This window comes from Rana temporaria, chromosome 8 (assembly GCF_905171775.1).
Source record: "Rana temporaria chromosome 8, aRanTem1.1, whole genome shotgun sequence".
In the NCBI taxonomy this organism is placed as follows: domain Eukaryota; kingdom Metazoa; phylum Chordata; class Amphibia; order Anura; family Ranidae; genus Rana; species Rana temporaria.
The window spans coordinates 155,122,702-155,146,143 of NC_053496.1; the positions used below are offsets into that span (position 1 = coordinate 155,122,702).

General features: G+C 48.4%; 3 protein-coding genes, 54 non-coding genes and 6 pseudogenes across 57 annotated transcripts in view; 62 read left to right on the top strand and 1 right to left on the bottom strand.

The window, feature by feature from the left end:
- The first annotated feature begins 50 nt into the window (after window positions 1-50).
- Window positions 51-168, top strand: LOC120912199. Its single transcript, XR_005742955.1, has one exon. It is a non-coding gene; the product is annotated as a 5S ribosomal RNA (ribosomal RNA).
- Window positions 169-258: 90 nt separating this feature from the next.
- On the top strand, window positions 259-377 carry LOC120911462. The gene has a single exon (XR_005742242.1). It is a non-coding gene; the product is annotated as a 5S ribosomal RNA (ribosomal RNA).
- Window positions 378-467: 90 nt separating this feature from the next.
- Window positions 468-586, top strand: LOC120911463. Its single transcript, XR_005742243.1, has one exon. It is a non-coding gene; the product is annotated as a 5S ribosomal RNA (ribosomal RNA).
- Window positions 587-676: 90 nt separating this feature from the next.
- LOC120911464 lies at window positions 677-795 on the top strand. The gene has a single exon (XR_005742244.1). It is a non-coding gene; the product is annotated as a 5S ribosomal RNA (ribosomal RNA).
- Window positions 796-885: 90 nt separating this feature from the next.
- LOC120912449 lies at window positions 886-993 on the top strand (annotated as a pseudogene).
- Window positions 994-1,084: 91 nt separating this feature from the next.
- On the top strand, window positions 1,085-1,203 carry LOC120911466. Its single transcript, XR_005742246.1, has one exon. It is a non-coding gene; the product is annotated as a 5S ribosomal RNA (ribosomal RNA).
- Window positions 1,204-1,294: 91 nt separating this feature from the next.
- On the top strand, window positions 1,295-1,413 carry LOC120912142. Its single transcript, XR_005742901.1, has one exon. It is a non-coding gene; the product is annotated as a 5S ribosomal RNA (ribosomal RNA).
- Window positions 1,414-1,503: 90 nt separating this feature from the next.
- LOC120911467 lies at window positions 1,504-1,622 on the top strand. The gene has a single exon (XR_005742247.1). It is a non-coding gene; the product is annotated as a 5S ribosomal RNA (ribosomal RNA).
- Window positions 1,623-1,713: 91 nt separating this feature from the next.
- On the top strand, window positions 1,714-1,832 carry LOC120911956. The gene has a single exon (XR_005742723.1). It is a non-coding gene; the product is annotated as a 5S ribosomal RNA (ribosomal RNA).
- A 90-nt stretch (window positions 1,833-1,922) lies between these two features.
- LOC120911468 lies at window positions 1,923-2,041 on the top strand. Its single transcript, XR_005742248.1, has one exon. It is a non-coding gene; the product is annotated as a 5S ribosomal RNA (ribosomal RNA).
- Window positions 2,042-2,132: 91 nt separating this feature from the next.
- LOC120912455 lies at window positions 2,133-2,251 on the top strand. The gene has a single exon (XR_005743061.1). It is a non-coding gene; the product is annotated as a 5S ribosomal RNA (ribosomal RNA).
- Window positions 2,252-2,341: 90 nt separating this feature from the next.
- Window positions 2,342-2,460, top strand: LOC120911469. Its single transcript, XR_005742249.1, has one exon. It is a non-coding gene; the product is annotated as a 5S ribosomal RNA (ribosomal RNA).
- A 90-nt stretch (window positions 2,461-2,550) lies between these two features.
- Window positions 2,551-2,669, top strand: LOC120911989. The gene has a single exon (XR_005742755.1). It is a non-coding gene; the product is annotated as a 5S ribosomal RNA (ribosomal RNA).
- A 90-nt stretch (window positions 2,670-2,759) lies between these two features.
- LOC120912247 lies at window positions 2,760-2,878 on the top strand. Its single transcript, XR_005743002.1, has one exon. It is a non-coding gene; the product is annotated as a 5S ribosomal RNA (ribosomal RNA).
- A 91-nt stretch (window positions 2,879-2,969) lies between these two features.
- On the top strand, window positions 2,970-3,088 carry LOC120912140. The gene has a single exon (XR_005742899.1). It is a non-coding gene; the product is annotated as a 5S ribosomal RNA (ribosomal RNA).
- Window positions 3,089-3,178: 90 nt separating this feature from the next.
- LOC120911471 lies at window positions 3,179-3,297 on the top strand. Its single transcript, XR_005742250.1, has one exon. It is a non-coding gene; the product is annotated as a 5S ribosomal RNA (ribosomal RNA).
- Window positions 3,298-3,387: 90 nt separating this feature from the next.
- On the top strand, window positions 3,388-3,506 carry LOC120911472. Its single transcript, XR_005742251.1, has one exon. It is a non-coding gene; the product is annotated as a 5S ribosomal RNA (ribosomal RNA).
- Window positions 3,507-3,596: 90 nt separating this feature from the next.
- On the top strand, window positions 3,597-3,715 carry LOC120911473. Its single transcript, XR_005742252.1, has one exon. It is a non-coding gene; the product is annotated as a 5S ribosomal RNA (ribosomal RNA).
- A 90-nt stretch (window positions 3,716-3,805) lies between these two features.
- LOC120911474 lies at window positions 3,806-3,924 on the top strand. Its single transcript, XR_005742253.1, has one exon. It is a non-coding gene; the product is annotated as a 5S ribosomal RNA (ribosomal RNA).
- A 90-nt stretch (window positions 3,925-4,014) lies between these two features.
- LOC120911475 lies at window positions 4,015-4,133 on the top strand. The gene has a single exon (XR_005742254.1). It is a non-coding gene; the product is annotated as a 5S ribosomal RNA (ribosomal RNA).
- A 90-nt stretch (window positions 4,134-4,223) lies between these two features.
- Window positions 4,224-4,342, top strand: LOC120911476. Its single transcript, XR_005742256.1, has one exon. It is a non-coding gene; the product is annotated as a 5S ribosomal RNA (ribosomal RNA).
- Window positions 4,343-4,432: 90 nt separating this feature from the next.
- On the top strand, window positions 4,433-4,551 carry LOC120911478. Its single transcript, XR_005742258.1, has one exon. It is a non-coding gene; the product is annotated as a 5S ribosomal RNA (ribosomal RNA).
- Window positions 4,552-4,641: 90 nt separating this feature from the next.
- LOC120911479 lies at window positions 4,642-4,760 on the top strand. Its single transcript, XR_005742259.1, has one exon. It is a non-coding gene; the product is annotated as a 5S ribosomal RNA (ribosomal RNA).
- Window positions 4,761-4,851: 91 nt separating this feature from the next.
- Window positions 4,852-4,970, top strand: LOC120911480. The gene has a single exon (XR_005742260.1). It is a non-coding gene; the product is annotated as a 5S ribosomal RNA (ribosomal RNA).
- Window positions 4,971-5,060: 90 nt separating this feature from the next.
- LOC120911482 lies at window positions 5,061-5,179 on the top strand. The gene has a single exon (XR_005742261.1). It is a non-coding gene; the product is annotated as a 5S ribosomal RNA (ribosomal RNA).
- A 90-nt stretch (window positions 5,180-5,269) lies between these two features.
- LOC120911483 lies at window positions 5,270-5,388 on the top strand. Its single transcript, XR_005742262.1, has one exon. It is a non-coding gene; the product is annotated as a 5S ribosomal RNA (ribosomal RNA).
- Window positions 5,389-5,478: 90 nt separating this feature from the next.
- Window positions 5,479-5,597, top strand: LOC120911484. The gene has a single exon (XR_005742263.1). It is a non-coding gene; the product is annotated as a 5S ribosomal RNA (ribosomal RNA).
- A 90-nt stretch (window positions 5,598-5,687) lies between these two features.
- On the top strand, window positions 5,688-5,806 carry LOC120911485. The gene has a single exon (XR_005742264.1). It is a non-coding gene; the product is annotated as a 5S ribosomal RNA (ribosomal RNA).
- A 125-nt stretch (window positions 5,807-5,931) lies between these two features.
- On the top strand, window positions 5,932-6,050 carry LOC120911486. The gene has a single exon (XR_005742265.1). It is a non-coding gene; the product is annotated as a 5S ribosomal RNA (ribosomal RNA).
- Window positions 6,051-6,140: 90 nt separating this feature from the next.
- Window positions 6,141-6,259, top strand: LOC120911487. The gene has a single exon (XR_005742266.1). It is a non-coding gene; the product is annotated as a 5S ribosomal RNA (ribosomal RNA).
- A 90-nt stretch (window positions 6,260-6,349) lies between these two features.
- LOC120911488 lies at window positions 6,350-6,468 on the top strand. Its single transcript, XR_005742267.1, has one exon. It is a non-coding gene; the product is annotated as a 5S ribosomal RNA (ribosomal RNA).
- A 90-nt stretch (window positions 6,469-6,558) lies between these two features.
- LOC120911490 lies at window positions 6,559-6,677 on the top strand. Its single transcript, XR_005742269.1, has one exon. It is a non-coding gene; the product is annotated as a 5S ribosomal RNA (ribosomal RNA).
- Window positions 6,678-6,767: 90 nt separating this feature from the next.
- Window positions 6,768-6,886, top strand: LOC120911491. The gene has a single exon (XR_005742270.1). It is a non-coding gene; the product is annotated as a 5S ribosomal RNA (ribosomal RNA).
- A 90-nt stretch (window positions 6,887-6,976) lies between these two features.
- On the top strand, window positions 6,977-7,095 carry LOC120911492. Its single transcript, XR_005742271.1, has one exon. It is a non-coding gene; the product is annotated as a 5S ribosomal RNA (ribosomal RNA).
- Window positions 7,096-7,185: 90 nt separating this feature from the next.
- LOC120911493 lies at window positions 7,186-7,304 on the top strand. The gene has a single exon (XR_005742272.1). It is a non-coding gene; the product is annotated as a 5S ribosomal RNA (ribosomal RNA).
- A 90-nt stretch (window positions 7,305-7,394) lies between these two features.
- LOC120911494 lies at window positions 7,395-7,513 on the top strand. Its single transcript, XR_005742273.1, has one exon. It is a non-coding gene; the product is annotated as a 5S ribosomal RNA (ribosomal RNA).
- A 90-nt stretch (window positions 7,514-7,603) lies between these two features.
- Window positions 7,604-7,722, top strand: LOC120911495. Its single transcript, XR_005742274.1, has one exon. It is a non-coding gene; the product is annotated as a 5S ribosomal RNA (ribosomal RNA).
- A 90-nt stretch (window positions 7,723-7,812) lies between these two features.
- On the top strand, window positions 7,813-7,931 carry LOC120911496. The gene has a single exon (XR_005742275.1). It is a non-coding gene; the product is annotated as a 5S ribosomal RNA (ribosomal RNA).
- A 91-nt stretch (window positions 7,932-8,022) lies between these two features.
- LOC120911498 lies at window positions 8,023-8,141 on the top strand. The gene has a single exon (XR_005742276.1). It is a non-coding gene; the product is annotated as a 5S ribosomal RNA (ribosomal RNA).
- A 90-nt stretch (window positions 8,142-8,231) lies between these two features.
- Window positions 8,232-8,350, top strand: LOC120911499. Its single transcript, XR_005742277.1, has one exon. It is a non-coding gene; the product is annotated as a 5S ribosomal RNA (ribosomal RNA).
- A 91-nt stretch (window positions 8,351-8,441) lies between these two features.
- On the top strand, window positions 8,442-8,560 carry LOC120911500. The gene has a single exon (XR_005742278.1). It is a non-coding gene; the product is annotated as a 5S ribosomal RNA (ribosomal RNA).
- Window positions 8,561-8,650: 90 nt separating this feature from the next.
- Window positions 8,651-8,769, top strand: LOC120912457. The gene has a single exon (XR_005743062.1). It is a non-coding gene; the product is annotated as a 5S ribosomal RNA (ribosomal RNA).
- A 90-nt stretch (window positions 8,770-8,859) lies between these two features.
- On the top strand, window positions 8,860-8,978 carry LOC120911502. Its single transcript, XR_005742280.1, has one exon. It is a non-coding gene; the product is annotated as a 5S ribosomal RNA (ribosomal RNA).
- Window positions 8,979-9,068: 90 nt separating this feature from the next.
- On the top strand, window positions 9,069-9,187 carry LOC120911503. The gene has a single exon (XR_005742282.1). It is a non-coding gene; the product is annotated as a 5S ribosomal RNA (ribosomal RNA).
- A 90-nt stretch (window positions 9,188-9,277) lies between these two features.
- Window positions 9,278-9,396, top strand: LOC120911504. The gene has a single exon (XR_005742283.1). It is a non-coding gene; the product is annotated as a 5S ribosomal RNA (ribosomal RNA).
- A 90-nt stretch (window positions 9,397-9,486) lies between these two features.
- Window positions 9,487-9,605, top strand: LOC120911505. Its single transcript, XR_005742284.1, has one exon. It is a non-coding gene; the product is annotated as a 5S ribosomal RNA (ribosomal RNA).
- A 90-nt stretch (window positions 9,606-9,695) lies between these two features.
- Window positions 9,696-9,814, top strand: LOC120911506. The gene has a single exon (XR_005742285.1). It is a non-coding gene; the product is annotated as a 5S ribosomal RNA (ribosomal RNA).
- Window positions 9,815-9,904: 90 nt separating this feature from the next.
- On the top strand, window positions 9,905-10,023 carry LOC120911507. The gene has a single exon (XR_005742286.1). It is a non-coding gene; the product is annotated as a 5S ribosomal RNA (ribosomal RNA).
- Window positions 10,024-10,114: 91 nt separating this feature from the next.
- On the top strand, window positions 10,115-10,233 carry LOC120911508. The gene has a single exon (XR_005742288.1). It is a non-coding gene; the product is annotated as a 5S ribosomal RNA (ribosomal RNA).
- A 90-nt stretch (window positions 10,234-10,323) lies between these two features.
- On the top strand, window positions 10,324-10,442 carry LOC120912216. Its single transcript, XR_005742971.1, has one exon. It is a non-coding gene; the product is annotated as a 5S ribosomal RNA (ribosomal RNA).
- A 288-nt stretch (window positions 10,443-10,730) lies between these two features.
- On the top strand, window positions 10,731-10,847 carry LOC120912427 (annotated as a pseudogene).
- Window positions 10,848-10,937: 90 nt separating this feature from the next.
- Window positions 10,938-11,056, top strand: LOC120911509. Its single transcript, XR_005742289.1, has one exon. It is a non-coding gene; the product is annotated as a 5S ribosomal RNA (ribosomal RNA).
- Window positions 11,057-11,146: 90 nt separating this feature from the next.
- On the top strand, window positions 11,147-11,265 carry LOC120911510. Its single transcript, XR_005742290.1, has one exon. It is a non-coding gene; the product is annotated as a 5S ribosomal RNA (ribosomal RNA).
- Window positions 11,266-11,356: 91 nt separating this feature from the next.
- On the top strand, window positions 11,357-11,475 carry LOC120912077. The gene has a single exon (XR_005742838.1). It is a non-coding gene; the product is annotated as a 5S ribosomal RNA (ribosomal RNA).
- A 100-nt stretch (window positions 11,476-11,575) lies between these two features.
- LOC120912264 lies at window positions 11,576-11,694 on the top strand. The gene has a single exon (XR_005743019.1). It is a non-coding gene; the product is annotated as a 5S ribosomal RNA (ribosomal RNA).
- A 293-nt stretch (window positions 11,695-11,987) lies between these two features.
- Window positions 11,988-12,106, top strand: LOC120912304 (annotated as a pseudogene).
- A 95-nt stretch (window positions 12,107-12,201) lies between these two features.
- On the top strand, window positions 12,202-12,320 carry LOC120912376 (annotated as a pseudogene).
- A 98-nt stretch (window positions 12,321-12,418) lies between these two features.
- LOC120912404 lies at window positions 12,419-12,526 on the top strand (annotated as a pseudogene).
- A 98-nt stretch (window positions 12,527-12,624) lies between these two features.
- LOC120912374 lies at window positions 12,625-12,733 on the top strand (annotated as a pseudogene).
- A 99-nt stretch (window positions 12,734-12,832) lies between these two features.
- LOC120912123 lies at window positions 12,833-12,951 on the top strand. The gene has a single exon (XR_005742883.1). It is a non-coding gene; the product is annotated as a 5S ribosomal RNA (ribosomal RNA).
- Window positions 12,952-19,952: 7,001 nt separating this feature from the next.
- Window positions 19,953-23,442, top strand: part of LOC120909238 — a 107,103-nt gene continuing 103,613 nt past the window's right edge. Inside the window, exon 1 of the mRNA XM_040320961.1 lies at window positions 19,953-20,286. Within this exon, the coding sequence (XP_040176895.1) occupies window positions 20,001-20,286 (286 nt within the window). The 5' untranslated portion in view covers window positions 19,953-20,000. The remainder of the gene's footprint in view (window positions 20,287-23,442) is intronic.
- Window positions 21,076-22,184, bottom strand: LOC120909231 (histone H2A type 1). Its single transcript, XM_040320953.1, has one exon. The coding sequence runs from the start codon at window positions 22,135-22,137 to the stop codon at window positions 21,745-21,747; it is 393 nt and encodes a 130-aa protein (XP_040176887.1). The 5' UTR covers window positions 22,138-22,184; the 3' UTR covers window positions 21,076-21,744.
- LOC120909232 (histone H2B 1.1) lies at window positions 22,400-22,900 on the top strand. The gene has a single exon (XM_040320954.1). The coding sequence runs from the start codon at window positions 22,458-22,460 to the stop codon at window positions 22,836-22,838; it is 381 nt and encodes a 126-aa protein (XP_040176888.1). The 5' UTR covers window positions 22,400-22,457; the 3' UTR covers window positions 22,839-22,900.

Genomic DNA, 23,442 nt, shown 5'->3' on the forward strand with positions numbered 1-23,442 from the left:
GTCTTTCTTCCATGCTATCTTCAAGAGAGTTAAGGACAGCCATGGTTATCGCCTACGGCCACATCACCTTGAAAGCGCCCGATCTCGTCTGATCTCGGAGGCTAAGCAGGGTCGGCCTGGTTAGTACCTGGATGGGAGACCGCCTGGGAATACCAGGTGCTGTAGGCTTTTTTGTTTTGGTGGAGTCTTGAATCTCTTTTTTCCCCCAGTCTTTCTTCCATGCTATCTTCAAGAGAGTTAAGGACAGCCATGGTTATTGCCTACGGCCACATCACCTTGAAAGCGCCCGATCTCGTCTGATCTCGGAGGCTAAGCAGGGTCGGGCCTGGTTAGTACCTGGATGGGAGACCGCCTGGGAATACCAGGTGCTGTAGGCTTTTTTGTTTTGGTGGAGTCTTGAATCTCTTTTTTCCCCCAGTCTTTCTTCCATGCTATCTTCAAGAGAGTTAAGGACAGCCATGGTTATCGCCTACGGCCACATCACCTTGAAAGCGCCCGATCTCGTCTGATCTCGGAGGCTAAGCAGGGTCGGGCCTGGTTAGTACCTGGATGGGAGACCGCCTGGGAATACCAGGTGCTGTAGGCTTTTTTGTTTTGGTGGAGTCTTGAATCTCTTTTTTCCCCCAGTCTTTCTTCCATGCTATCTTCAAGAGAGTTAAGGACAGCCATGGTTATCGCCTACGGCCACATCACCTTGAAAGCGCCCGATCTCGTCTGATCTCGGAGGCTAAGCAGGGTCGGGCCTGGTTAGTACCTGGATGGGAGACCGCCTGGGAATACCAGGTGCTGTAGGCTTTTTTGTTTTGGTGGAGTCTTGAATCTCTTTTTTCCCCCAGTCTTTCTTCCATGCTATCTTCAAGAGAGTTAAGGACAGCCATGGTTATCGCCTACGGCCACATCACCTTGAAAGCGCCCGATCTCGTCTGATCTCGGAGGCTAAGCAAGGTCGGGCCTGGATGGGAGACCGCCTGGGAATACCAGGTGCTGTAGGCTTTTTTGTTTTGGTGGAGTCTTGAATCTCTTTTTTTCCCCCAGTCTTTCTTCCATGCTATCTTCAAGAGAGTTAAGGACAGCCATGGTTATCGCCTACGGCCACATCACCTTGAAAGCGCCCGATCTCGTCTGATCTCGGAGGCTAAGCAGGGTCGGGCCTGGTTAGTACCTGGATGGGAGACCGCCTGGGAATACCAGGTGCTGTAGGCTTTTTTGTTGTGGTGGAGTCCTTGAATCTCTTTTTTCCCCCAGTCTTTCTTCCATGCTATCTTCAAGAGAGTTAAGGACAGCCATGGTTATCGCATACGGCCACATCACCTTGAAAGCGCCCGATCTTGTCTGATCTCGGAGGCTAAGCAAGGTCGGGCCTGGTTAGTACCTGGATGGGAGACCGCCTGGGAATACCAGGTGCTGTAGGCTTTTTTGTTTTGGTGGAGTCTTGAATCTCTTTTTTCCCCCAGTCTTTCTTCCATGCTATCTTCAAGAGAGTTAAGGACAGCCATGGTTATTGCCTACGGCCACATCACCTTGAAAGCGCCCGATCTCGTCTGATCTCGGAGGCTAAGCAGGGTCGGGCCTGGTTAGTACCTGGATGGGAGACCGCCTGGGAATACCAGGTGCTGTAGGCTTTTTTGTTTTGGTGGAGTCTTGAATCTCTTTTTTCCCCCCAGTCTTTCTTCCATGCTATCTTCAAGAGAGTTAATGACAGCCATGGTTATCGCCTATGGCCACATCACCTTGAAAGCGCCCGATCTCGTCTGATCTCGGAGGCTAAGCAAGGTCGGGCTTGGTTAGTACCTGGATGGGAGACCGCCTGGGAATACCAGGTGCTGTAGGCTTTTTTGTTTTGGTGGAGTCTTGAATCTCTTTTTTCCCCCAGTCTTTCTTCCATGCTATCTTCAAGAGAGTTAAGGACAGCCATGGTTATTGCCTACGGCCACATCACCTTGAAAGCGCCCGATCTCGTCTGATCTCGGAGGCTAAGCAGGGTCGGGCCTGGTTAGTACCTGGATGGGAGACCGCCTGGGAATACCAGGTGCTGTAGGCTTTTTTGTTGTGGTGGAGTCCTTGAATCTCTGTTTTCCCCCAGTCTTTCTTCCATGCTATCTTCAAGAGAGTTAAGGACAGCCATGGTTATCGCCTACGGCCACATCACCTTGAAAGCGCCCGATCTCGTCTGATCTCGGAGGCTAAGCAAGGTCGGGCCTGGTTAGTACCTGGATGGGAGACCGCCTGGGAATACCAGGTGCTGTAGGCTTTTTTGTTTTGGTGGAGTCTTGAATCTCTTTTTTCCCCCAGTCTTTCTTCCATGCTATCTTCAAGAGAGTTAAGGACAGCCATGGTTATCGCCTACGGCCACATCACCTTGAAAGCGCCCGATCTCGTCTGATCTCGGAGGCTAAGCAGGGTCGGGCCTGGTTAGTACCTGGATGGGAGACCGCCTGGGAATACCAGGTGCTGTAGGCTTTTTTGTTTTGGTGGAGTCTTGAATCTCTTTTTTCCCCCAGTCTTTCTTCCATGCTATCTTCAAGAGAGTTAAGGACAGCCATGGTTATCGCCTACGGCCACATCACCTTGAAAGCGCCCGATCTCGTCTGATCTCGGAGGCTAAGCAAGGTCGGGCCTGGTTAGTACCTGGATGGGAGACCGCCTGGGAATACCAGGTGATGTAGGCTTTTTTGTTTTGGTGGAGTCTTGAATCTCTTTTTTCCCCCAGTCTTTCTTCCATGCTATCTTCAAGAGAGTTAAGGACAGCCATGGTTATCGCCTACGGCCACATCACCTTGAAAGCGCCTGATCTTGTCTGATCTCGGAGGCTAAGCAGGGTCGGGCCTGGTTAGTACCTGGATGGGAGACCGCCTGGGAGTACCAGGTGCTGTAGGCTTTTTTGTTGTGGTGGAGTCCTTGAATCTCTTTTTTCCCCCAGTCTTTCTTCCATGCTATCTTCAAGAGAGTTAAGGACAGCCATGGTTATCGCCTACGGCCACATCACCTTGAAAGCGCCCAATCTCGTCTGATCTCGGAGGCTAAGCAGGGTCGGGCCTGGTTAGTACCTGGATGGGAGACCGCCTGGGAACACCAGGTGCTGTAGGCTTTTTTGTTTTGGTGGAGTCTTGAATCTCTTTTTTCCCCCAGTCTTTCTTCCATGCTATCTTCAAGAGAGTTAAGGACAGCCATGGTTATCGCCTACGGCCACATCACCTTGAAAGCGCCCGATCTCGTCTGATCTCGGAGGCTAAGCAGGGTCGGGCCTGGTTAGTACCTGGATGGGAGACCGCCTGGGAATACCAGGTGCTGTAGGCTTTTTTGTTTTGGTGGAGTCTTGAATCTCTTTTTTCCCCCAGTCTTTCTTCCATGCTATCTTCAAGAGAGTTAAGGACAGCCATGGTTATCGCCTACGGCCACATCACCTTGAAAGCGCCCGATCTCGTCTGATCTCGGAGGCTAAGCAGGGTCGGGCCTGGTTAGTACCTGGATGGGAGACCGCCTGGGAATACCAGGTGCTGTAGGCTTTTTTGTTTTGGTGGAGTCTTGAATCTCTTTTTTCCCCCAGTCTTTCTTCCATGCTATCTTCAAGAGAGTTAAGGACAGCCATGGTTATCGCCTACGGCCACATCACCTTGAAAGCGCCCGATCTCGTCTGATCTCGGAGGCTAAGCAGGGTCGGGCCTGGTTAGTACCTGGATGGGAGACCGCCTGGGAATACCAGGTGCTGTAGGCTTTTTTGTTTTGGTGGAGTCTTGAATCTCTTTTTTCCCCCAGTCTTTCTTCCATGCTATCTTCAAGAGAGTTAAGGACAGCCATGGTTATCGCCTACGGCCACATCACCTTGAAAGCGCCCGATCTCGTCTGATCTCGGAGGCTAAGCAGGGTCGGGCCTGGTTAGTACCTGGATGGGAGACCGCCTGGGAATACCAGGTGCTGTAGGCTTTTTTGTTTTGGTGGAGTCTTGAATCTCTTTTTTCCCCCAGTCTTTCTTCCATGCTATCTTCAAGAGAGTTAAGGACAGCCATGGTTATCGCCTACGGCCACATCACCTTGAAAGCGCCCGATCTCGTCTGATCTCGGAGGCTAAGCAGGGTCGGGCCTGGTTAGTACCTGGATGGGAGACCGCCTGGGAATACCAGGTGCTGTAGGCTTTTTTGTTTTGGTGGAGTCTTGAATCTCTTTTTTCCCCCAGTCTTTCTTCCATGCTATCTTCAAGAGAGTTAAGGACAGCCATGGTTATCGCCTACGGCCACATCACCTTGAAAGCGCCCGATCTCGTCTGATCTCGGAGGCTAAGCAGGGTCGGGCCTGGTTAGTACCTGGATGGGAGACCGCCTGGGAATACCAGGTGCTGTAGGCTTTTTTGTTTTGGTGGAGTCTTGAATCTCTTTTTTCCCCCAGTCTTTCTTCCATGCTATCTTCAAGAGAGTTAAGGACAGCCATGGTTATCGCCTACGGCCACATCACCTTGAAAGCGCCCGATCTCGTCTGATCTCGGAGGCTAAGCAGGGTCGGGCCTGGTTAGTACCTGGATGGGAGACCGCCTGGGAATACCAGGTGCTGTAGGCTTTTTTGTTTTGGTGGAGTCTTGAATCTCTTTTTTCCCCCAGTCTTTCTTCCATGCTATCTTCAAGAGAGTTAAGGACAGCCATGGTTATCGCCTACGGCCACATCACCTTGAAAGCGCCCGATCTCGTCTGATCTCGGAGGCTAAGCAGGGTCGGGCCTGGTTAGTACCTGGATGGGAGACCGCCTGGGAATACCAGGTGCTGTAGGCTTTTTTGTTTTGGTGGAGTCCTTGAATCTCTTTTTTCCCCCAGTCTTTCTTCCATGCTATCTTCAAGAGAGTTAAGGACAGCCATGGTTATCGCCTACGGCCACATCACCTTGAAAGCGCCCGATCTCGTCTGATCTCGGAGGCTAAGCAGGGTCGGGCCTGGTTAGTACCTGGATGGGAGACCGCCTGGGAATACCAGGTGCTGTAGGCTTTTTTGTTTTGGTGGAGTCTTGAATCTCTTTTTTCCCCCAGTCTTTCTTCCATGCTATCTTCAAGAGAGTTAAGGACAGCCATGGTTATCGCCTACGGCCACATCACCTTGAAAGCGCCCGATCTCGTCTGATCTCGGAGGCTAAGCAGGGTCGGGCCTGGTTAGTACCTGGATGGGAGACCGCCTGGGAATACCAGGTGCTGTAGGCTTTTTTGTTTTGGTGGAGTCTTGAATCTCTTTTTTCCCCCAGTCTTTCTTCCATGCTATCTTCAAGAGAGTTAAGGACAGCCATGGTTATCGCCTACGGCCACATCACCTTGAAAGCGCCCGATCTCGTCTGATCTCGGAGGCTAAGCAGGGTCGGGCCTGGTTAGTACCTGGATGGGAGACCGCCTGGGAATACCAGGTGCTGTAGGCTTTTTTGTTTTGGTGGAGTCTTGAATCTCTTTTTTCCCCCAGTCTTTCTTCCATGCTATCTTCAAGAGAGTTAAGGACAGCCATGGTTATCGCCTACGGCCACATCACCTTGAAAGCGCCCGATCTCGTCTGATCTCGGAGGCTAAGCAGGGTCGGGCCTGGTTAGTACCTGGATGGGAGACCGCCTGGGAATACCAGGTGCTGTAGGCTTTTTTGTTTTGGTGGAGTCTTGAATCTCTTTTTTCCCCCAGTCTTTCTTCCATGCTATCTTCAAGAGAGTTAAGGACAGCCATGGTTATCGCCTACGGCCACATCACCTTGAAAGCGCCCGATCTCGTCTGATCTCGGAGGCTAAGCAGGGTCGGGCCTGGTTAGTACCTGGATGGGAGACCGCCTGGGAATACCAGGTGCTGTAGGCTTTTTTGTTTTGGTGGAGTCTTGAATCTCTTTTTTCCCCCAGTCTTTCTTCCATGCTATCTTCAAGAGAGTTAAGGACAGCCATGGTTATCGCCTACGGCCACATCACCTTGAAGCCATGGTTATCGCCTACGGCCACATCACCTTGAAAGCGCCCGATCTCGTCTGATCTCGGAGGCTAAGCAGGGTCGGGCCTGGTTAGTACCTGGATGGGAGACCGCCTGGGAATACCAGGTGCTGTAGGCTTTTTTGTTTTGGTGGAGTCTTGAATCTCTTTTTTCCCCCAGTCTTTCTTCCATGCTATCTTCAAGAGAGTTAAGGACAGCCATGGTTATCGCCTACGGCCACATCACCTTGAAAGCGCCCGATCTCGTCTGATCTCGGAGGCTAAGCAGGGTCGGGCCTGGTTAGTACCTGGATGGGAGACCGCCTGGGAATACCAGGTGCTGTAGGCTTTTTTGTTTTGGTGGAGTCTTGAATCTCTTTTTTCCCCCAGTCTTTCTTCCATGCTATCTTCAAGAGAGTTAAGGACAGCCATGGTTATCGCCTACGGCCACATCACCTTGAAAGCGCCCGATCTCGTCTGATCTCGGAGGCTAAGCAGGGTCGGGCCTGGTTAGTACCTGGATGGGAGACCGCCTGGGAATACCAGGTGCTGTAGGCTTTTTTGTTTTGGTGGAGTCTTGAATCTCTTTTTTCCCCCAGTCTTTCTTCCATGCTATCTTCAAGAGAGTTAAGGACAGCCATGGTTATCGCCTACGGCCACATCACCTTGAAAGCGCCCGATCTCGTCTGATCTCGGAGGCTAAGCAGGGTCGGGCCTGGTTAGTACCTGGATGGGAGACCGCCTGGGAATACCAGGTGCTGTAGGCTTTTTTGTTTTGGTGGAGTCTTGAATCTCTTTTTTCCCCCAGTCTTTCTTCCATGCTATCTTCAAGAGAGTTAAGGACAGCCATGGTTATCGCCTACGGCCACATCACCTTGAAAGCGCCCGATCTCGTCTGATCTCGGAGGCTAAGCAGGGTCGGGCCTGGTTAGTACCTGGATGGGAGACCGCCTGGGAATACCAGGTGCTGTAGGCTTTTTTGTTTTGGTGGAGTCTTGAATCTCTTTTTTCCCCCAGTCTTTCTTCCATGCTATCTTCAAGAGAGTTAAGGACAGCCATGGTTATCGCCTACGGCCACATCACCTTGAAAGCGCCCGATCTCGTCTGATCTCGGAGGCTAAGCAGGGTCGGGCCTGGTTAGTACCTGGATGGGAGACCGCCTGGGAATACCAGGTGCTGTAGGCTTTTTTGTTTTGGTGGAGTCTTGAATCTCTTTTTTCCCCCAGTCTTTCTTCCATGCTATCTTCAAGAGAGTTAAGGACAGCCATGGTTATCGCCTACGGCCACATCACCTTGAAAGCGCCCGATCTCGTCTGATCTCGGAGGCTAAGCAGGGTCGGGCCTGGTTAGTACCTGGATGGGAGACCGCCTGGGAATACCAGGTGCTGTAGGCTTTTTTGTTTTGGTGGAGTCTTGAATCTCTTTTTTCCCCCAGTCTTTCTTCCATGCTATCTTCAAGAGAGTTAAGGACAGCCATGGTTATCGCCTACGGCCACATCACCTTGAAAGCGCCCGATCTCGTCTGATCTCGGAGGCTAAGCAGGGTCGGGCCTGGTTAGTACCTGGATGGGAGACCGCCTGGGAATACCAGGTGCTGTAGGCTTTTTTGTTTTGGTGGAGTCTTGAATCTCTTTTTTCCCCCAGTCTTTCTTCCATGCTATCTTCAAGAGAGTTAAGGACAGCCATGGTTATCGCCTACGGCCACATCACCTTGAAAGCGCCCGATCTCGTCTGATCTCGGAGGCTAAGCAGGGTCGGGCCTGGTTAGTACCTGGATGGGAGACCGCCTGGGAATACCAGGTGCTGTAGGCTTTTTTGTTTTGGTGGAGTCTTGAATCTCTTTTTTCCCCCAGTCTTTCTTCCATGCTATCTTCAAGAGAGTTAAGGACAGCCATGGTTATCGCCTACGGCCACATCACCTTGAAAGCGCCCGATCTCGTCTGATCTCGGAGGCTAAGCAGGGTCGGGCCTGGTTAGTACCTGGATGGGAGACCGCCTGGGAATACCAGGTGCTGTAGGCTTTTTTGTTGTGGTGGAGTCCTTGAATCTCTTTTTTCCCCCAGTCTTTCTTCCATGCTATCTTCAAGAGAGTTAAGGACAGCCATGGTTATCGCCTACGGCCACATCACCTTGAAAGCGCCCGATCTCGTCTGATCTCGGAGGCTAAGCAGGGTCGGGCCTGGTTAGTACCTGGATGGGAGACCGCCTGGGAATACCAGGTGCTGTAGGCTTTTTTGTTTTGGTGGAGTCTTGAATCTCTTTTTTCCCCCAGTCTTTCTTCCATGCTATCTTCAAGAGAGTTAAGGACAGCCATGGTTATCGCCTACGGCCACATCACCTTGAAAGCGCCCGATCTCGTCTGATCTCGGAGGCTAAGCAGGGTCGGGCCTGGTTAGTACCTGGATGGGAGACCGCCTGGGAATACCAGGTGCTGTAGGCTTTTTTGTTGTGGTGGAGTCCTTGAATCTCTTTTTTCCCCCAGTCTTTCTTCCATGCTATCTTCAAGAGAGTTAAGGACAGCCATGGTTATCGCCTACGGCCACATCACCTTGAAAGCGCCCGATCTCGTCTGATCTCGGAGGCTAAGCAGGGTCGGGCCTGGTTAGTACCTGGATGGGAGACCGCCTGGGAATACCAGGTGCTGTAGGCTTTTTTGTTTTGGTGGAGTCTTGAATCTCTTTTTTCCCCCAGTCTTTCTTCCATGCTATCTTCAAGAGAGTTAAGGACAGCCATGGTTATCGCCTACGGCCACATCACCTTGAAAGCGCCCGATCTCGTCTGATCTCGGAGGCTAAGCAAGGTCGGGCCTGGTTAGTACCTGGATGGGAGACCGCCTGGGAATACCAGGTGCTGTAGGCTTTTTTGTTTTGGTGGAGTCTTGAATCTCTTTTTTCCCCCAGTCTTTCTTCCATGCTATCTTCAAGAGAGTTAAGGACAGCCATGGTTATCGCCTACGGCCACATCACCTTGAAAGCGCCCGATCTCGTCTGATCTCGGAGGCTAAGCAGGGTCGGGCCTGGTTAGTACCTGGATGGGAGACCGCCTGGGAATACCAGGTGCTGTAGGCTTTTTTGTTTTGGTGGAGTCTTGAATCTCTTTTTTCCCCCAGTCTTTCTTCCATGCTATCTTCAAGAGAGTTAAGGACAGCCATGGTTATCGCCTACGGCCACATCACCTTGAAAGCGCCCGATCTCGTCTGATCTCGGAGGCTAAGCAGGGTCGGGCCTGGTTAGTACCTGGATGGGAGACCGCCTGGGAATACCAGGTGCTGTAGGCTTTTTTGTTTTGGTGGAGTCTTGAATCTCTTTTTTCCCCCAGTCTTTCTTCCATGCTATCTTCAAGAGAGTTAAGGACAGCCATGGTTATCGCCTACGGCCACATCACCTTGAAAGCGCCCGATCTCGTCTGATCTCGGAGGCTAAGCAGGGTCGGGCCTGGTTAGTACCTGGATGGGAGACCGCCTGGGAATACCAGGTGCTGTAGGCTTTTTTGTTTTGGTGGAGTCTTGAATCTCTTTTTTCCCCCAGTCTTTCTTCCATGCTATCTTCAAGAGAGTTAAGGACAGCCATGGTTATCGCCTACGGCCACATCACCTTGAAAGCGCCCGATCTCGTCTGATCTCGGAGGCTAAGCAGGGTCGGGCCTGGTTAGTACCTGGATGGGAGACCGCCTGGGAATACCAGGTGCTGTAGGCTTTTTTGTTTTGGTGGAGTCTTGAATCTCTTTTTTCCCCCAGTCTTTCTTCCATGCTATCTTCAAGAGAGTTAAGGACAGCCATGGTTATCGCCTACGGCCACATCACCTTGAAAGCGCCCGATCTCGTCTGATCTCGGAGGCTAAGCAGGGTCGGGCCTGGTTAGTACCTGGATGGGAGACCGCCTGGGAATACCAGGTGCTGTAGGCTTTTTTGTTTTGGTGGAGTCTTGAATCTCTTTTTTCCCCCAGTCTTTCTTCCATGCTATCTTCAAGAGAGTTAAGGACAGCCATGGTTATCGCCTACGGCCACATCACCTTGAAAGCGCCCGATCTCGTCTGATCTCGGAGGCTAAGCAGGGTCGGGCCTGGTTAGTACCTGGATGGGAGACCGCCTGGGAATACCAGGTGCTGTAGGCTTTTTTGTTGTGGTGGAGTCCTTGAATCTCTTTTTTCCCCCAGTCTTTCTTCCATGCTATCTTCAAGAGAGTTAAGGACAGCCATGGTTATCGCCTACGGCCACATCACCTTGAAAGCGCCCGATCTCGTCTGATCTCGGAGGCTAAGCAGGGTCGGGCCTGGTTAGTACCTGGATGGGAGACCGCCTGGGAATACCAGGTGCTGTAGGCTTTTTTGTTTTGGTGGAGTCTTGAATCTCTTTTTTCCCCCAGTCTTTCTTCCATGCTATCTTCAAGAGAGTTAAGGACAGCCATGGTTATCGCCTACGGCCACATCACCTTGAAAGCGCCCGATCTCGTCTGATCTCGGAGGCTAAGCAAGGTCGGGCCTGGTTAGTACCTGGATGGGAGACTGCCTGGGAATACAAGGTGCTGTAGGCTTTTTTGTTTTGGTGGAGTCTTGAATCTCTTTTTTCCCCCAGTCTTTCTTCCATGCTATCTTCAAGAGAGTTAAAGCGGTTGTAAACCGCATAAACTTTTTTTTTTCCCCCCCAAACCTGCAATGCAAAAGGCATAATAGGCTAGTATGCATCGCATACTAGCCTATTATGAAATACTTACCTCGGAACGAGGTGTGTACCACTTACCTGGTCCACGCCGAGCAGGATGTCATCTTGCTCCGGCGTGTCTTCCGGGTATCGCCGCTCCAGCGCTGTGATTGGCTGGAGCGGCGATGACGTCACTCCCGAAAGCGCCCGATCTCGTCTGATCTCGGAGGCTAAGCAGGGTCGGGCCTGGTTAGTACCTGGATGGGAGACCGCCTGGGAATACCAGGTGCTGTAGGCTTTTTTGTTTTGGTGGAGTCTTGAATCTCTTTTTTCCCCCAGTCTTTCTTCCATGCTATCTTCAAGAGAGTTAAGGACAGCCATGGTTATCGCCTACGGCCACATCACCTTGAAAGCGCCCGATCTCGTCTGATCTCGGAGGCTAAGCAGGGTCGGGCCTGGTTAGTACCTGGATGGGAGACCGCCTGGGAATACCAGGTGCTGTAGGCTTTTTTGTTTTGGTGGAGTCTTGAATCTCTTTTTTCCCCCAGTCTTTCTTCCATGCTATCTTCAAGAGAGTTAAGGACAGCCATGGTTATCGCCTACGGCCACATCACCTTGAAAGCGCCCGATCTCGTCTGATCTCGGAGGCTAAGCAGGGTCGGGCCTGGTTAGTACCTGGATGGGAGACCGCCTGGGAATACCAGGTGCTGTAGGCTTTTTTGTTGTGGTGGAGTCCTTGAATCTCTTTTTTTCCCCAGTCTTTCTTCCATGCTATCTTCAAGAGAGTTAAGGACAGCCATGGTTATCGCCTACGGCCACATCACTCTGAAAGCGCCCGATCTCGTCTGATCTCGGAGGCTAAGCAGGGTCGGGCCTGGTTAGTTCCTGGATGGGAGACCGCCTGGGAATACCAGGTGCTGTAGGCTTTTTTGTTTTGGTTGTTGTGGTGGAGTCCTTGAATCTCTTTTTTTCCCCAGTCTTTCTTCCATGCTATCTTCAAGAGAGTTAAGGACAGCCATGGTTATTGCCTACGGCCACATCACCCTGAAAGCGCTCAATCTCGTCTGCTCTCGGAGGCTAAGCAGGGTCGGGCCTGGTTAGTACTTGGATGGGAGACCGCCTGGGAATACCAGGTGCTGTAGGCTTTTTTTTTTGGGTTGTGGGGGAGTCCTTGAATCTTTTTTTTTTTCGAGACTTTCTTCCATGCTATCTTCAAGAGAGTTAAGGACAGCCATGGTTATCGCCTACGGCCACATCACCCTGAAAGCGCCCGATCTCGGAGGCTAAGCAGGGTCTGGCCTGGATGTGAGACCGCCTGGGAATACCAGCTGCTGTAGGCTTTTTTTTTTTGGGTTGTGGGGGAGTCCTTGAATCTTTTTTTTTTCTGAGACTTTCTTCCATGCTATCTTCAAGAGAGTTAAGTACAGCCATGGTTATCGCCTACGGCCACATCACCCTAAAAGCGCCCGATCTCGTCTGATTTCGGAGGCTAAGCAGGGTCGGGCCTGGTTAGTACCTGGATGGGAGACCGCCTGGGAATACAAGGTGCTGTAGGCTTTTTTTTGGGGTTGTGGGGGAGTCCTTGAATCTTTTTTTTTCCGAGACTTTCTGCCATGCTATCTTCAAGAGAGTTAAGGACAGCCATTGGTATCGCCTACGGCCACATCACCCTGAAAGCGCCCAATCTCGTCTGATCTCAGAGGCTAAGCAGGGTCGGGCCTGGTTAGTACCTGAATGGGAGACTGCCTGGGAATACAAGGTGCTGTAGGCTTTTTATTTTGGGTTGTGGGGGAGTCCTTGAATCTTTTTTTTTTCCCGAGACTTTCTTCCATGCTATCTTCAAGAGAGTTAAGGACAGCCATGGTTATCGCCTACGGCCACATCACCCTGAAAGCGCCTGATCTCGGAGGCTAAGCAGGGTGGGCCTGGTTAGTACCTGGATGGGAGACCGCCTGGGAATACCAGGTGCTGTAGGCTTTTTTTTTTTGGGTTGTGGGGGAGTCCTTGAATCTTTTTTTTTTCCGAGACTTTCTTCCATGCTATCTTCAAGAGAGTTAAGGAGAGCCATGGTTATCGCCTACGGCCACATCACCCTGAAAGCGCCTGATCTCGGAGGCTAAGCAGGGACGGGCCTGGTTAGTACCTGGATGGGAGACCGCCTGGGAATACCAGGTGCTGTAGGCTTTTTTTTTAGTTGGTGTGGTGGAGTCCTTGAATCTCTTTTTTTCCCCGAGTCTTTCTTCCATGCTATCTTCAAGAGAGTTAAGGACAGCCATGGTTATCGCCTACGGCCACATCACCCTGAAAGCGCCCAATCTCGTCTGATCTTGGAGGCTAAGCAGGGTCGGGCCTGGTCAGTACCTGGATGGGAAACCGTCTGGGAATACCAGGTGCTGTAGGCTTTTTTTTTTTTTAGTTGGTGTGGTGGAGTCCTTGAATCTTTTTTTCCCCGAGTCTTTCTTCCATGCTATCTTCAAGAGAGTTAAGGACAGCCATGGTTATCGCCTACGGCCACATCACCCTAAAAGCGTCTGATCTCAGAGGCTAAGCACATGGGCGTCCGCTGAAATTTTTTCAGGGGGGGGCGCTTCGGCACTGGCGATACACAGTCGCATTTAACCCTTTCTTCGACCGCTAGCGGGGGTTAAAAGCGCCCCCCACATTGAAATGTAAAAACATCCCACTGTGCCCCCTGCATATTTCAATATCTCTTTATCACTACTGTGTACCCCCTCTCCACAACTGCATTACTGCACCCCTTTACATTACACAGCACCCTGCGCCTCTCGACCCCTTACATTACACAGCAAACTGCACCTCTGGACCCCTTACATTACACAGCACCCTGCACCACTGGACCCCTTACATTACACAGCACCCTGCATCCCTCGACCCCTTTACATTACACAGCACCCTGCATCCCTCGACCCCTTTACATTACACAGCACCCTGCATCCCTCGACCCCTTTACATTACACAGCACCCTGCATCCCTCGACCCCTTTACATTACACAGCACCCTGCAAAGCCACCAGAGACAGCCAAACAACTAGCACTTTAAGCAACAAAAACCTTCACATTTTTGTTTGTATATAATATATATACCCTTAAAATGCCAGGAGCCGGGTGCACTGGTCAGTGATCATAGTAACTCATGTATTAATGTCAGTGCAGGACATTTACCCCCCTCCCCCCCCCCACCATGCTGCATATTAAAAAAATCACAGACAGTCATCACAGTTAATAATCTTCAGACTGCATCATTCCGTATGGCATGATGCCATATGGAATGCAGTCTGAAGATTTTTTTAATATGCAGCATGGCGGCGGGGGGGGGGGGGGGGGAAATGTCCTGCACTGACATTAATACATGAGTTACTATGATCACTGACCAGTGCACCCGGCTCCTGGCATTTTAAGGGTATATATATATATATACAAACAAAAATGTGAAGGTTTTTGTTGCTTAAAGTGCTAGTTGTTTGGCTGTCTCTGGTGGCTTTGCAGCCAAGAAACTAGTATTTTCAGAAGGGAAGTCAGTAAAAGCAGGCTGGCTTTGCAGTGCAGTAATGCAACACAACACACATTGGCACACTTTGCACATAATAATGTTTGCACTGAATTTTTTTTATTTTCCAATAATTTGTATTGAAAATTATTCATATCAAGTTTACAAAGCAAAAGCACGGACATTTTTTTAATGGCTCCCCAATGCACTAAAGGGCACACCTGCTGCATAGTAATACACTTTGATTTTTACTATATGAAATTGTGATTGTTATTATTCGATTAGTGAGCCATTTTACAAGTGTGTGTGTGTGTCACACACACACACACACTTGTAAAATGGCTCACTAATCGAATAATAACAATCACAATTTCATATAGTAAAAATCAAAGTGTATTACTATGCAGCAGGTGTGCCCTTTAGTGCATTGGGGAGCCATTAAAAAAAATGTCAGTGCAAACATGTACAAAGTGTGCTAATGTGTGTTGCATTACTGCACTGTCTGCAAAGCCAGCCTGCTTTTACGGACGTCCCTTCTGAAAATTAGCAAACAATTAGCGCTTTACAGACTGTCTGTGTCTGTGTTACCTCAACAGCGTGCGGGCTCCTCTCGGTACGGCTCTCTACGCTCCTCCCAGCCATCAGTATCACGACGTGATCCCCTCCCGGCGTGAGTGACGTCACGCCACCAGGACAAGCACCAGGCTGGACTGCAAAGTTAGGGGGAGTGAGCGATAATTGGCTGGCCGGAAAACAAGGGGCGGGGAGCGGAAGGTAAACAAACACAGTCACAGACTGACTTGATATGCCGCGGACATGAGAGAGACAGTGACAATCGGCGGCGCTGGTTCGAGAGGCGGCCGCAGCTAAATCTAAATGTGTGTCAGTGTCTTACTACTGATTCTAGGGGGGGGGGCAAACGCCCTGCCTTGCCCTATGGAGCGGACGCCCATGGCTAAGCAGGGTCGGGCCTGGTTAGTACCTGGATGGGAGACCGCCTGGGAATACCTCCTCCAGGTGTCTGTTCACATCCCTAAGTTGGAGGGTATGATCATCTATCTTGCTGGTGGACCTGATCAGAACCTAGTTGTGGTCCTCTAGAGACTTTTCAGTAACCGCAACCCTGTCAGTGAGGGAGCGGATATCTATCCTCAAGTCAGCAATGGCGGCTGAGAGAGTGTCCTTAATATCTGCTGCGATAGCTCTCAGGTCCATGATGTTCAGATGAGGCAGCGGGGCGGCTTCGGCAGTTCCCTGATCATCAGCCGGTGGAGGGGAAGAAGCTGTCGGGGGCGCCATTAGCACAATGTCAGACGAAGCGGCATGGGGTAAGGGTGCCGGGCCTCGAGCAGTGCCTTGGTGGGATGACGCCATGTTCCCCCTGGATGAGCGTAACATCTCCGTGATATTCTGTCCCTGGGAGGCTGCGTTTTCCCTCGGGGTGCAGGAGGCAGAAGTGTGCCTGGATGCAGTTCCCATCACGGTAGGTACAAACGGGGTGTAAAATCTCAGCTAATGGATGCTAATCGCTCTGAGGTGGCAGGAGCTCAGAGCTCACGCGTCCATCTTTTTGCTCAGTCCGGCCACGCCCCCCGTTTCCTGATTCTTCACCGCCCCTGTTTGGTGAGAATACTGCTCCGGTACTTACTTCACTTACTCACTGTAGTCCCTGGAAATAAGTTGGTTGGTCCCTTAGTGGCGACAGCTATCCCCTCTATCTCTGACCACAACAGGTTCTCTCCCCGGCCGAACCATCAAATTTGGTTAGATGAATGCCCCCACCACCATACTTCACAGTTGGGATGAGGTTTTGATGTTGGTGTGCAGTGCCTTTTTTTCTCCACACATAGGGGCTGATTTACACATAGGTTTGTTTGTGTACTGCGCATGCAGCATTTTTGTCCATTCAGGTGCGCCTATTCACTACGCCGGCACAATCTTGATAAATATCAAGTGGCGTAGCTGCATTTGCACGGGTTTAAGAGGCGCACCTGGAAACCTGCCTTTTTTTTGTTACGCTGATCATTAAGGGAAAGTCAGCGCCAAATTTTAAATAACAAACTGGCGTGGGTTCCCCTTCAGGAGCATACCAGGCCCTTGGGTCTGGTATGGATTTTAAGGGGGAACACCTACACTGAAAAAATGGCATGGGGGTTCCCCCAAAATCCATACCAGACCCTTATTCGAGCATGCAGCCCGGCCAGTGAGGAATGGGGGTGGGGGCCAAGCGAGCCCCCCCCCCCCCTCTTGAACCGTAGCAGACCGCATGCCCTCAAAATTTGGGGGGGGGGTGGGTGCTTTGGAGCAGGGGGGGCACTACGCCCCCACCCTAAAGCACCATTGTCCCCATGTTGATGGGGACAAGGGTCTCTTCCCAACAACCCTGGCCGTTGGTTGTCGGGGTCTTCGAGCGGGGGGCTTATCGGAATCCGGTAGCCCCCTTTAATAAGGGGGCCCCCAGATCCTGTCCTCCCACCCTATGTGAATGAGTATCGGGTACATCGTACCCCTACCCATTCACCTGGGGGAAAAATGTTAAATAAAAAAATAAAAGTAATTTATTAGTCAGCTTGGGGGGCGTTCTGCCAGGGGCCCCCACTTTATTCTTTAAGCTCTTTTACAAGTGGGGCCACGGACTTCTTTGCCGTCTTGTTCCCTCTTCTCTTCTAGCAATGTTGACACAACAACCTCTACCGCTGTAATGCCGTGTGTACGTTGCGCAACGATTTATATAGGCATGGGGCTTGGTCACCAGGTGATGCCACCCGGCGACCCCACCCCTTATTACATCACATTCCCATCATGCCACGGGCATGTGATGTAAAAGGGGATGGGGTCACCCCCACTGTATGACTTTCCAACATATCAGGTGTGTCTGGTAATCTGCTCTATGTGGTTGTTAGTGGAGGAAATCACAATGAAGAGTGTATGGGGCGCACACTTTGTGGTTTGCAAGTTTATCAATGAAGCTTTGCACTTCTATATGGATTGTTTTAAAGTAGTAAAAACCTGACAGAGGTTGTAACCTTTCCTCATGTTGATCCAAAACTTAAAAAAAAAAAAAAAAAAATGTTTAGGCTGAACATTCACTTTGATTGCAATATGCACATCTTGTATGTTTAACTCAATCAAAACTCCTTTTAATATTAACACTTTGCATTTTTCAATCCCCTAATGGCGATAATACAATGATTGAATTTTTTTTGTTTTGTTTTGTTTTTGTTTTTATTTTTGTTCGTTTATTTGATTTTTCAGACACTGGGGAATGATGAGAATGAAATGGTTTCCAGGATTGGAGATCATGTGTAAGTTCACTTATAAATGTGTAGATATTAGTAAAGGTGATGAATATGTCCGATTCCCTAGGGACAATTCTCCACCTCTAACTTCTATAAAGGCCTGTGTGCTGTCCGAGGTGATATGGTGATCACATTTGTATGTAGCTGATACTTTGTATATATTTTGTGTCATTTACCTATCAGGCAGCGTATGGCTTTATCTATGTACATTGATCTGCTGTTGATGATTGAAAATGATACAAATAGACAGAGATTTGTCCGGGATGATTGAGTAGATACAATGTTTCGTTTTTCTCACTTCTATCTCCCGATTGTGTTGCGGGTTAAGAACTCCGCGATCTTCTCAATGTGTCTTTTCAGATAAAGTAACAATGTAAGACGGGAGATTGTGGAGGATCTTTTAGTGTAACAATATGTGAGGGCGGCATAAGTGTTTATTCAGCTCTGCCACCTTGTGGTCATTCCTGGTAGAACACTTGGGTGTGGGCGCAGTACAAGGCGATGACTAGGGAATGTATACAGGCAGAAAAAGGAGATGATCTCCGCAATAAATCTAGAACCAGGGAGGGAATAGAAGGAAAGTTTGTTCATTCCCCTCCTAGTCTGACCGATCTACTCCACATCTAAAGATCAATATTATTATTTTAGCATAGCCTCACAAACATGCCACCCACATCTCTCTGCATAGAGCCGGACATGCCTGGTATCTATTCCTATTCTCCAATCAAGTTATATGTTATTAATAATGTCAGGTAAAGTTCCCTGTAAAGGCAAACCCTTTGTTTTCTTATCACACTCAGACTTGTAATACAGGTGAGGAAGTAATGACAGGAAATGTGATCACAGTACATCATTCTCTCATCTCCATTCATTCCAATCTTTCTATGCTGATCGTCTACTCACCGCTAAACCCCTCCAATCAAAACCATCGAGCCCTACATGTCTGTCCATCCTAACAGCAATTCAGAGATTCTATGATTTGTATAATTTATTCAAATGTATTTCGTGTGAAGGAACAGTGTGATCTCATTCCAGGGACTGGTTTTCATTGTCCTCCATCCTTTAATTCTGCTGAATATCTTCTGGAGATCAGAGATCATTCAATATTAAATACCAAACCAACATCCCCCAGCTGAATGGAACTCAGATCTCAGATCCTCCTTCACACGAAATACATTTTATCTGAAGAAATCGCCCAAAACTGTGATTGGTGCAAATATGAAATTGATTCAGTCACATTTCCCGCCGACATTCTATGGAACGTTCTAATGATCTCCGATAGAAAGAATAATCGGACTCTAAAATCTGATATCTCTTCCTCCGGGAACATCGATAAACACTCTTTTGAATTGTCGGGCAGTTTATCTAACCAAGAATAATAAATCCATTAGAAATATGAATGTCACATTTCTTCTAGTCTTTTCTTTTACTTCACAAATACAGAAACCGCCCTGCTAGAGAATGTTTTCTATAGAGATCAATGAAAAGTCTACAGAACAAGTATTTTCTGGGCTGAAAAAGGAGAAAGATCTCAGAACACATTTCTTTGAAATTCTCATCAGAAAGACATTACTGGCTGGTGAAGGAAACGCCCACTGCTCTGATTGGTTCGTATTTCAAATTGCTACTTTCAAATTTGCCCGCCTGAATTGTGAAGATCGTTACAGAGAAATAATCAGCCCCATTATCCCGCCGAATCCGAAACTGAGATCATCAGATGAGACATTTATCCGAGAAATCTGAAGATTATTAAATAAATGTAAAACATTTTCATAGGTTCTCTTTTATTCCAACTGCCATGTCCTGAGAGCGATAGAAGGAAAAACAAAAACAAGTGAATATATATATATATATATATATATATATATATATATATATATATATATATATATATATATATATATATATATATATATATATTCACTTGTTTTTGTTTTTCCATCTCTCGCTCTCTTTCTGATATATAATTTATACATATAGCAGATTGCACACATTTTGCTCGTCCTATATAGAGATCTGGAAATGTGACATGATTGGTAGAGATAGGGAATAATCATCACATATCAGACAAATATGTACAATTCATCAATAAAGACAAAGTTGTGCTTCTGATGAATTACATCCGTTGAGCAAAATATTGAAAATCTTTTAAATAAATGAAATTCTTTGCAGTGAAATACATGACTAGACCCACCCCTTATCCACATGTTTCCCTTCAGGTCCGCACATCCTCACACCCAGGAAGGTGAGATGTCGGAGGCAATGTGCTACTTTATTTTCCTTTAGAAATAATGTTGTATAAATATGAACAATTGAAGCTGCTGATTGTGTTTCTGTTATGAAAAGTTAAAGATTAATGTTCTCCGTGTAATCTCCAGATATGAATAGAAAAGCATTGAGAAGAAGGAATAAATTCATCTTCTGGAAATGTATTGCTGTTTCATTAATATATTTGATTACCACACAATATTTAGGAGCCTTAAAAATAAATTACATCTTCTATTTATTTATTTTGCATTGTAATGAATGTGCGTGACTCCGCCTCCTTCCCATGAAGGTTTCCATCAGGTCCGCCTAGGCTGTATATAAGGAGGTGGCTGTGTGTGGTTTCTTTACTGTTTGTCTGAATAACGCAGATCTCCGAGATGTCTGGTCGCGGTAAAGGAGGGAAGGGTCTGGGGAAAGGAGGCGCTAAGCGGCACAGGAAGGTGCTCCGGGACAACATCCAGGGCATCACCAAACCCGCCATCCGACGTTTGGCCCGCAGAGGGGGTGTCAAGCGTATCTCCGGACTCATCTATGAGGAGACCCGCGGAGTGCTCAAAGTCTTCTTGGAGAATGTCATCCGCGATGCCGTCACCTACACCGAGCACGCCAAGAGGAAGACCGTCACCGCCATGGATGTCGTCTATGCTCTCAAACGCCAGGGGCGCACTCTCTACGGATTCGGAGGCTAAATCCTCATGAACACCTACCTACTTCCCCTACACAAAGGCCCTTCTCAGGGCCACCCACCTTCTCATACAAAGGGCTCACTATATATTTATCCTGGCGTTAGAACGTTTTAGTATGTGGGGAAGGAAGTTCTTTATAGCTAAACATACACTATACAATCCGATTGGACGATTTTAGATGTACAGCAGATCTGTGTATAGATCGTCTTACAATATCGTTATCTCACTTTTATTATTTGTCGGGTAGGTTGTTCCAGCGATAAAAAAAAAAAAAAAAAACCTTTTCCTTAGTTAATAAAAATCGATTGGTTCTGTATGTGGCTCTCATCTCTTCTACATTTCTGTCACCTTCTGCCATGTTATTATAAAGAGCTGGCGGGGGCGGGGCCGCGACAATTTATTCTGCGAACAAAATCAAATATTTGGAACCTAAACAGGAAACCGACCTGATTTCATTTCAGACACGAAACGCGTGTTTTGTGACATCATTGTTCATATTTCTCTGGCGGTGTCCTGATTACTACCAGTCGCCTCACATGTCTTTATAGACCTATTCGGGGTGTGACAATCTATCACCGCTACATGTAGGAGAGAACAATAAATATCGCTTAGTGACATGTACATTTCATTATCAGATTTTTATATGATCAATGCTTTATTTTCAGTCATAAAGAACGATAAAAATCGCGTTGTGTGTGTAATGTGAAATCTTGGCCCCACAGCCAGCAATGCTCCATAGAATGTCTGCGCTCTTTCGATTTTCTCAGAGGAGACAACACGTGTTCAGGAGATTTTCTAATGATCTGCAGTACAAAAAAATACAATTTCCAGGTTATTGTTGGGGAATTAAACTGAAATGAAGGGGACAGTTTATCATTGTCTTTCCATGTGGGAGGTGTGAAGAAAGGGGATGAGATCAGTGGGCTCCTTTCCAGTTTGAAGAATGATTTGTGATCTTAAGAAGAAATCCATGAGAACCAAGAGATGGAGGAGATTCAAATCCATGTAATGAGATCACATTGCTCTATAATACGACACTGAAAGCGTTCCAATATACAATCTATCACCATTTATTATTACTGACACGTGTCATCCCAACACATTGTCCCCCCATCGGGATCACACCTAGTCAGAGGAACCGTTTTATTTCCAACATGTAAAACAAAACATCACTTTTGGTTGTCTATTTTTACAATCAGATCTCCCAATAACAATGGGTGTGCGTCTCTTTGTATGGCGAGGTATAATGCGGCTGAATCTTCCTACCTGTAATGAATACATTCAAAGTGTTTGCTTTTAGAGTGAACCATTTACCACATTATAAATATCGGAGAATAGGAATGGAAACAATTTTATGTGTGTCGGGCTCTTTGTATGGAGAGGTGGGTGGCTCTGAGAAGAGCCTTTGTTGTGTTGGGGAATGAAGCGATCGGGATTACTTGGATTTGGTGGCCTTGTGGCTCTCGGTCTTCTTGGGCAGCAGCACGGCCTGGATGTTGGGCAGGACTCCTCCCTGGGCGATGGTGACGCCGCCCAGCAGCTTGTTGAGCTCCTCGTCGTTGCGTACAGCCAGCTGGAGGTGTCGGGGGATGATGCGGGTCTTCTTGTTGTCGCGGGCGGCGTTGCCGGCCAGCTCAAGGATCTCAGCCGTGAGATACTCGAGGACGGCGGCGAGATACACTGGAGCTCCGGCCCCGACCCGCTCGGCATAGTTGCCCTTCCTGAGCAGGCGGTGAACACGACCGACTGGGAACTGCAGACCAGCCCGGGATGAGCGTGTCTTGGCCTTAGCCCGAACCTTGCCTCCTTGTTTGCCGCGTCCTGACATTGTAGGTGGATGATTGGGTTATTCAATGGAGAATATCACCCCACAGATCACTCCCCTTCATTTATACACTCAGTGCTCCGACGTCACACGCTGTGATTGGTCACGTTTGAATCCAGCCAATAGTGCCTTGACTTCTCTCTAAACCAATCCATTGAAAAGGAATTAAATTAACACGTCACTCTCCATCACATGACTTAACCCTCCAATAGAAGAGTGAGGAGGGGTGTGGACTCATTTGCATAGGACGCCTATATAAGCAGCACACGAGGGCGGCTCCAGCACACTTTCCCTTCACAGAGAAAATACCATTAACCCTAATAATGCCTGAACCAGCCAAGTCCGCCCCGGCGCCCAAGAAGGGCTCCAAGAAAGCCGTGACCAAGAGCCAGAAGAAGGACGGCAAGAAGCGGAGGAAGAGCAGGAAGGAGAGTTATGCCATCTACGTGTACAAGGTGCTCAAGCAGGTCCACCCCGACACCGGCATCTCCTCCAAGGCCATGGGCATCATGAACTCCTTTGTCAATGACATCTTCGAGCGCATCGCCGGAGAATCTTCCCGCCTGGCTCATTACAACAAGCGCCGCACCATCACCTCCCGGGAGATCCAGACCGCCGTCCGCCTCCTCCTGCCCGGAGAGCTGGCCAAGCACGCCGTCTCCGAGGGCACCAAGGCCGTCACCAAGTACACCAGCGCCAAGTAATCCCCCATCCCTCCCTCATCATCCCAACACAAGACACAAAGGCTCTTCTAAGAGCCACCCACCATTTCCATCAATGAGCTCTCATCACATTGTATCAATTAGAGATTCTAAACATTGGTGAAGAATAAACTAATTATAGGATATCAATCATGTTTGTACAATCTGATGGAGTTATACATTTGTGGATGTATTAGAATAAATCCATCCGAACACCAGCTAGACTTCCAGATTCCCTTTATTGAGGAATTCCAGAAGGTGTGTGTTTTGTGTTTTTTGTTTTTCTCCCACTTAGTCCCGTTCTGTAGAATGGATATCCGGAAGATCTAATTTATACATGAATATTGTCGGCTAGTGAGAACAAACCATCCAATATCTTCCCGTGCATTTTATCACCACTAGGTGTCAGTGTTAGTCAGCTAATACATGGGAGCTTTTTTTTTTTTAGAAAATTGAAGGCAGATTTTTATATTGAACATCTATAATATTTTATTTTCAGTGCATCATTTTTGACCGATGAGCTTGTTTTCTGTTTTTTAAATTGTCTTAAACTTTTCACAAATTGTGTTAATGTCTGGACAGTCATGATACACAGTGAATATAAATG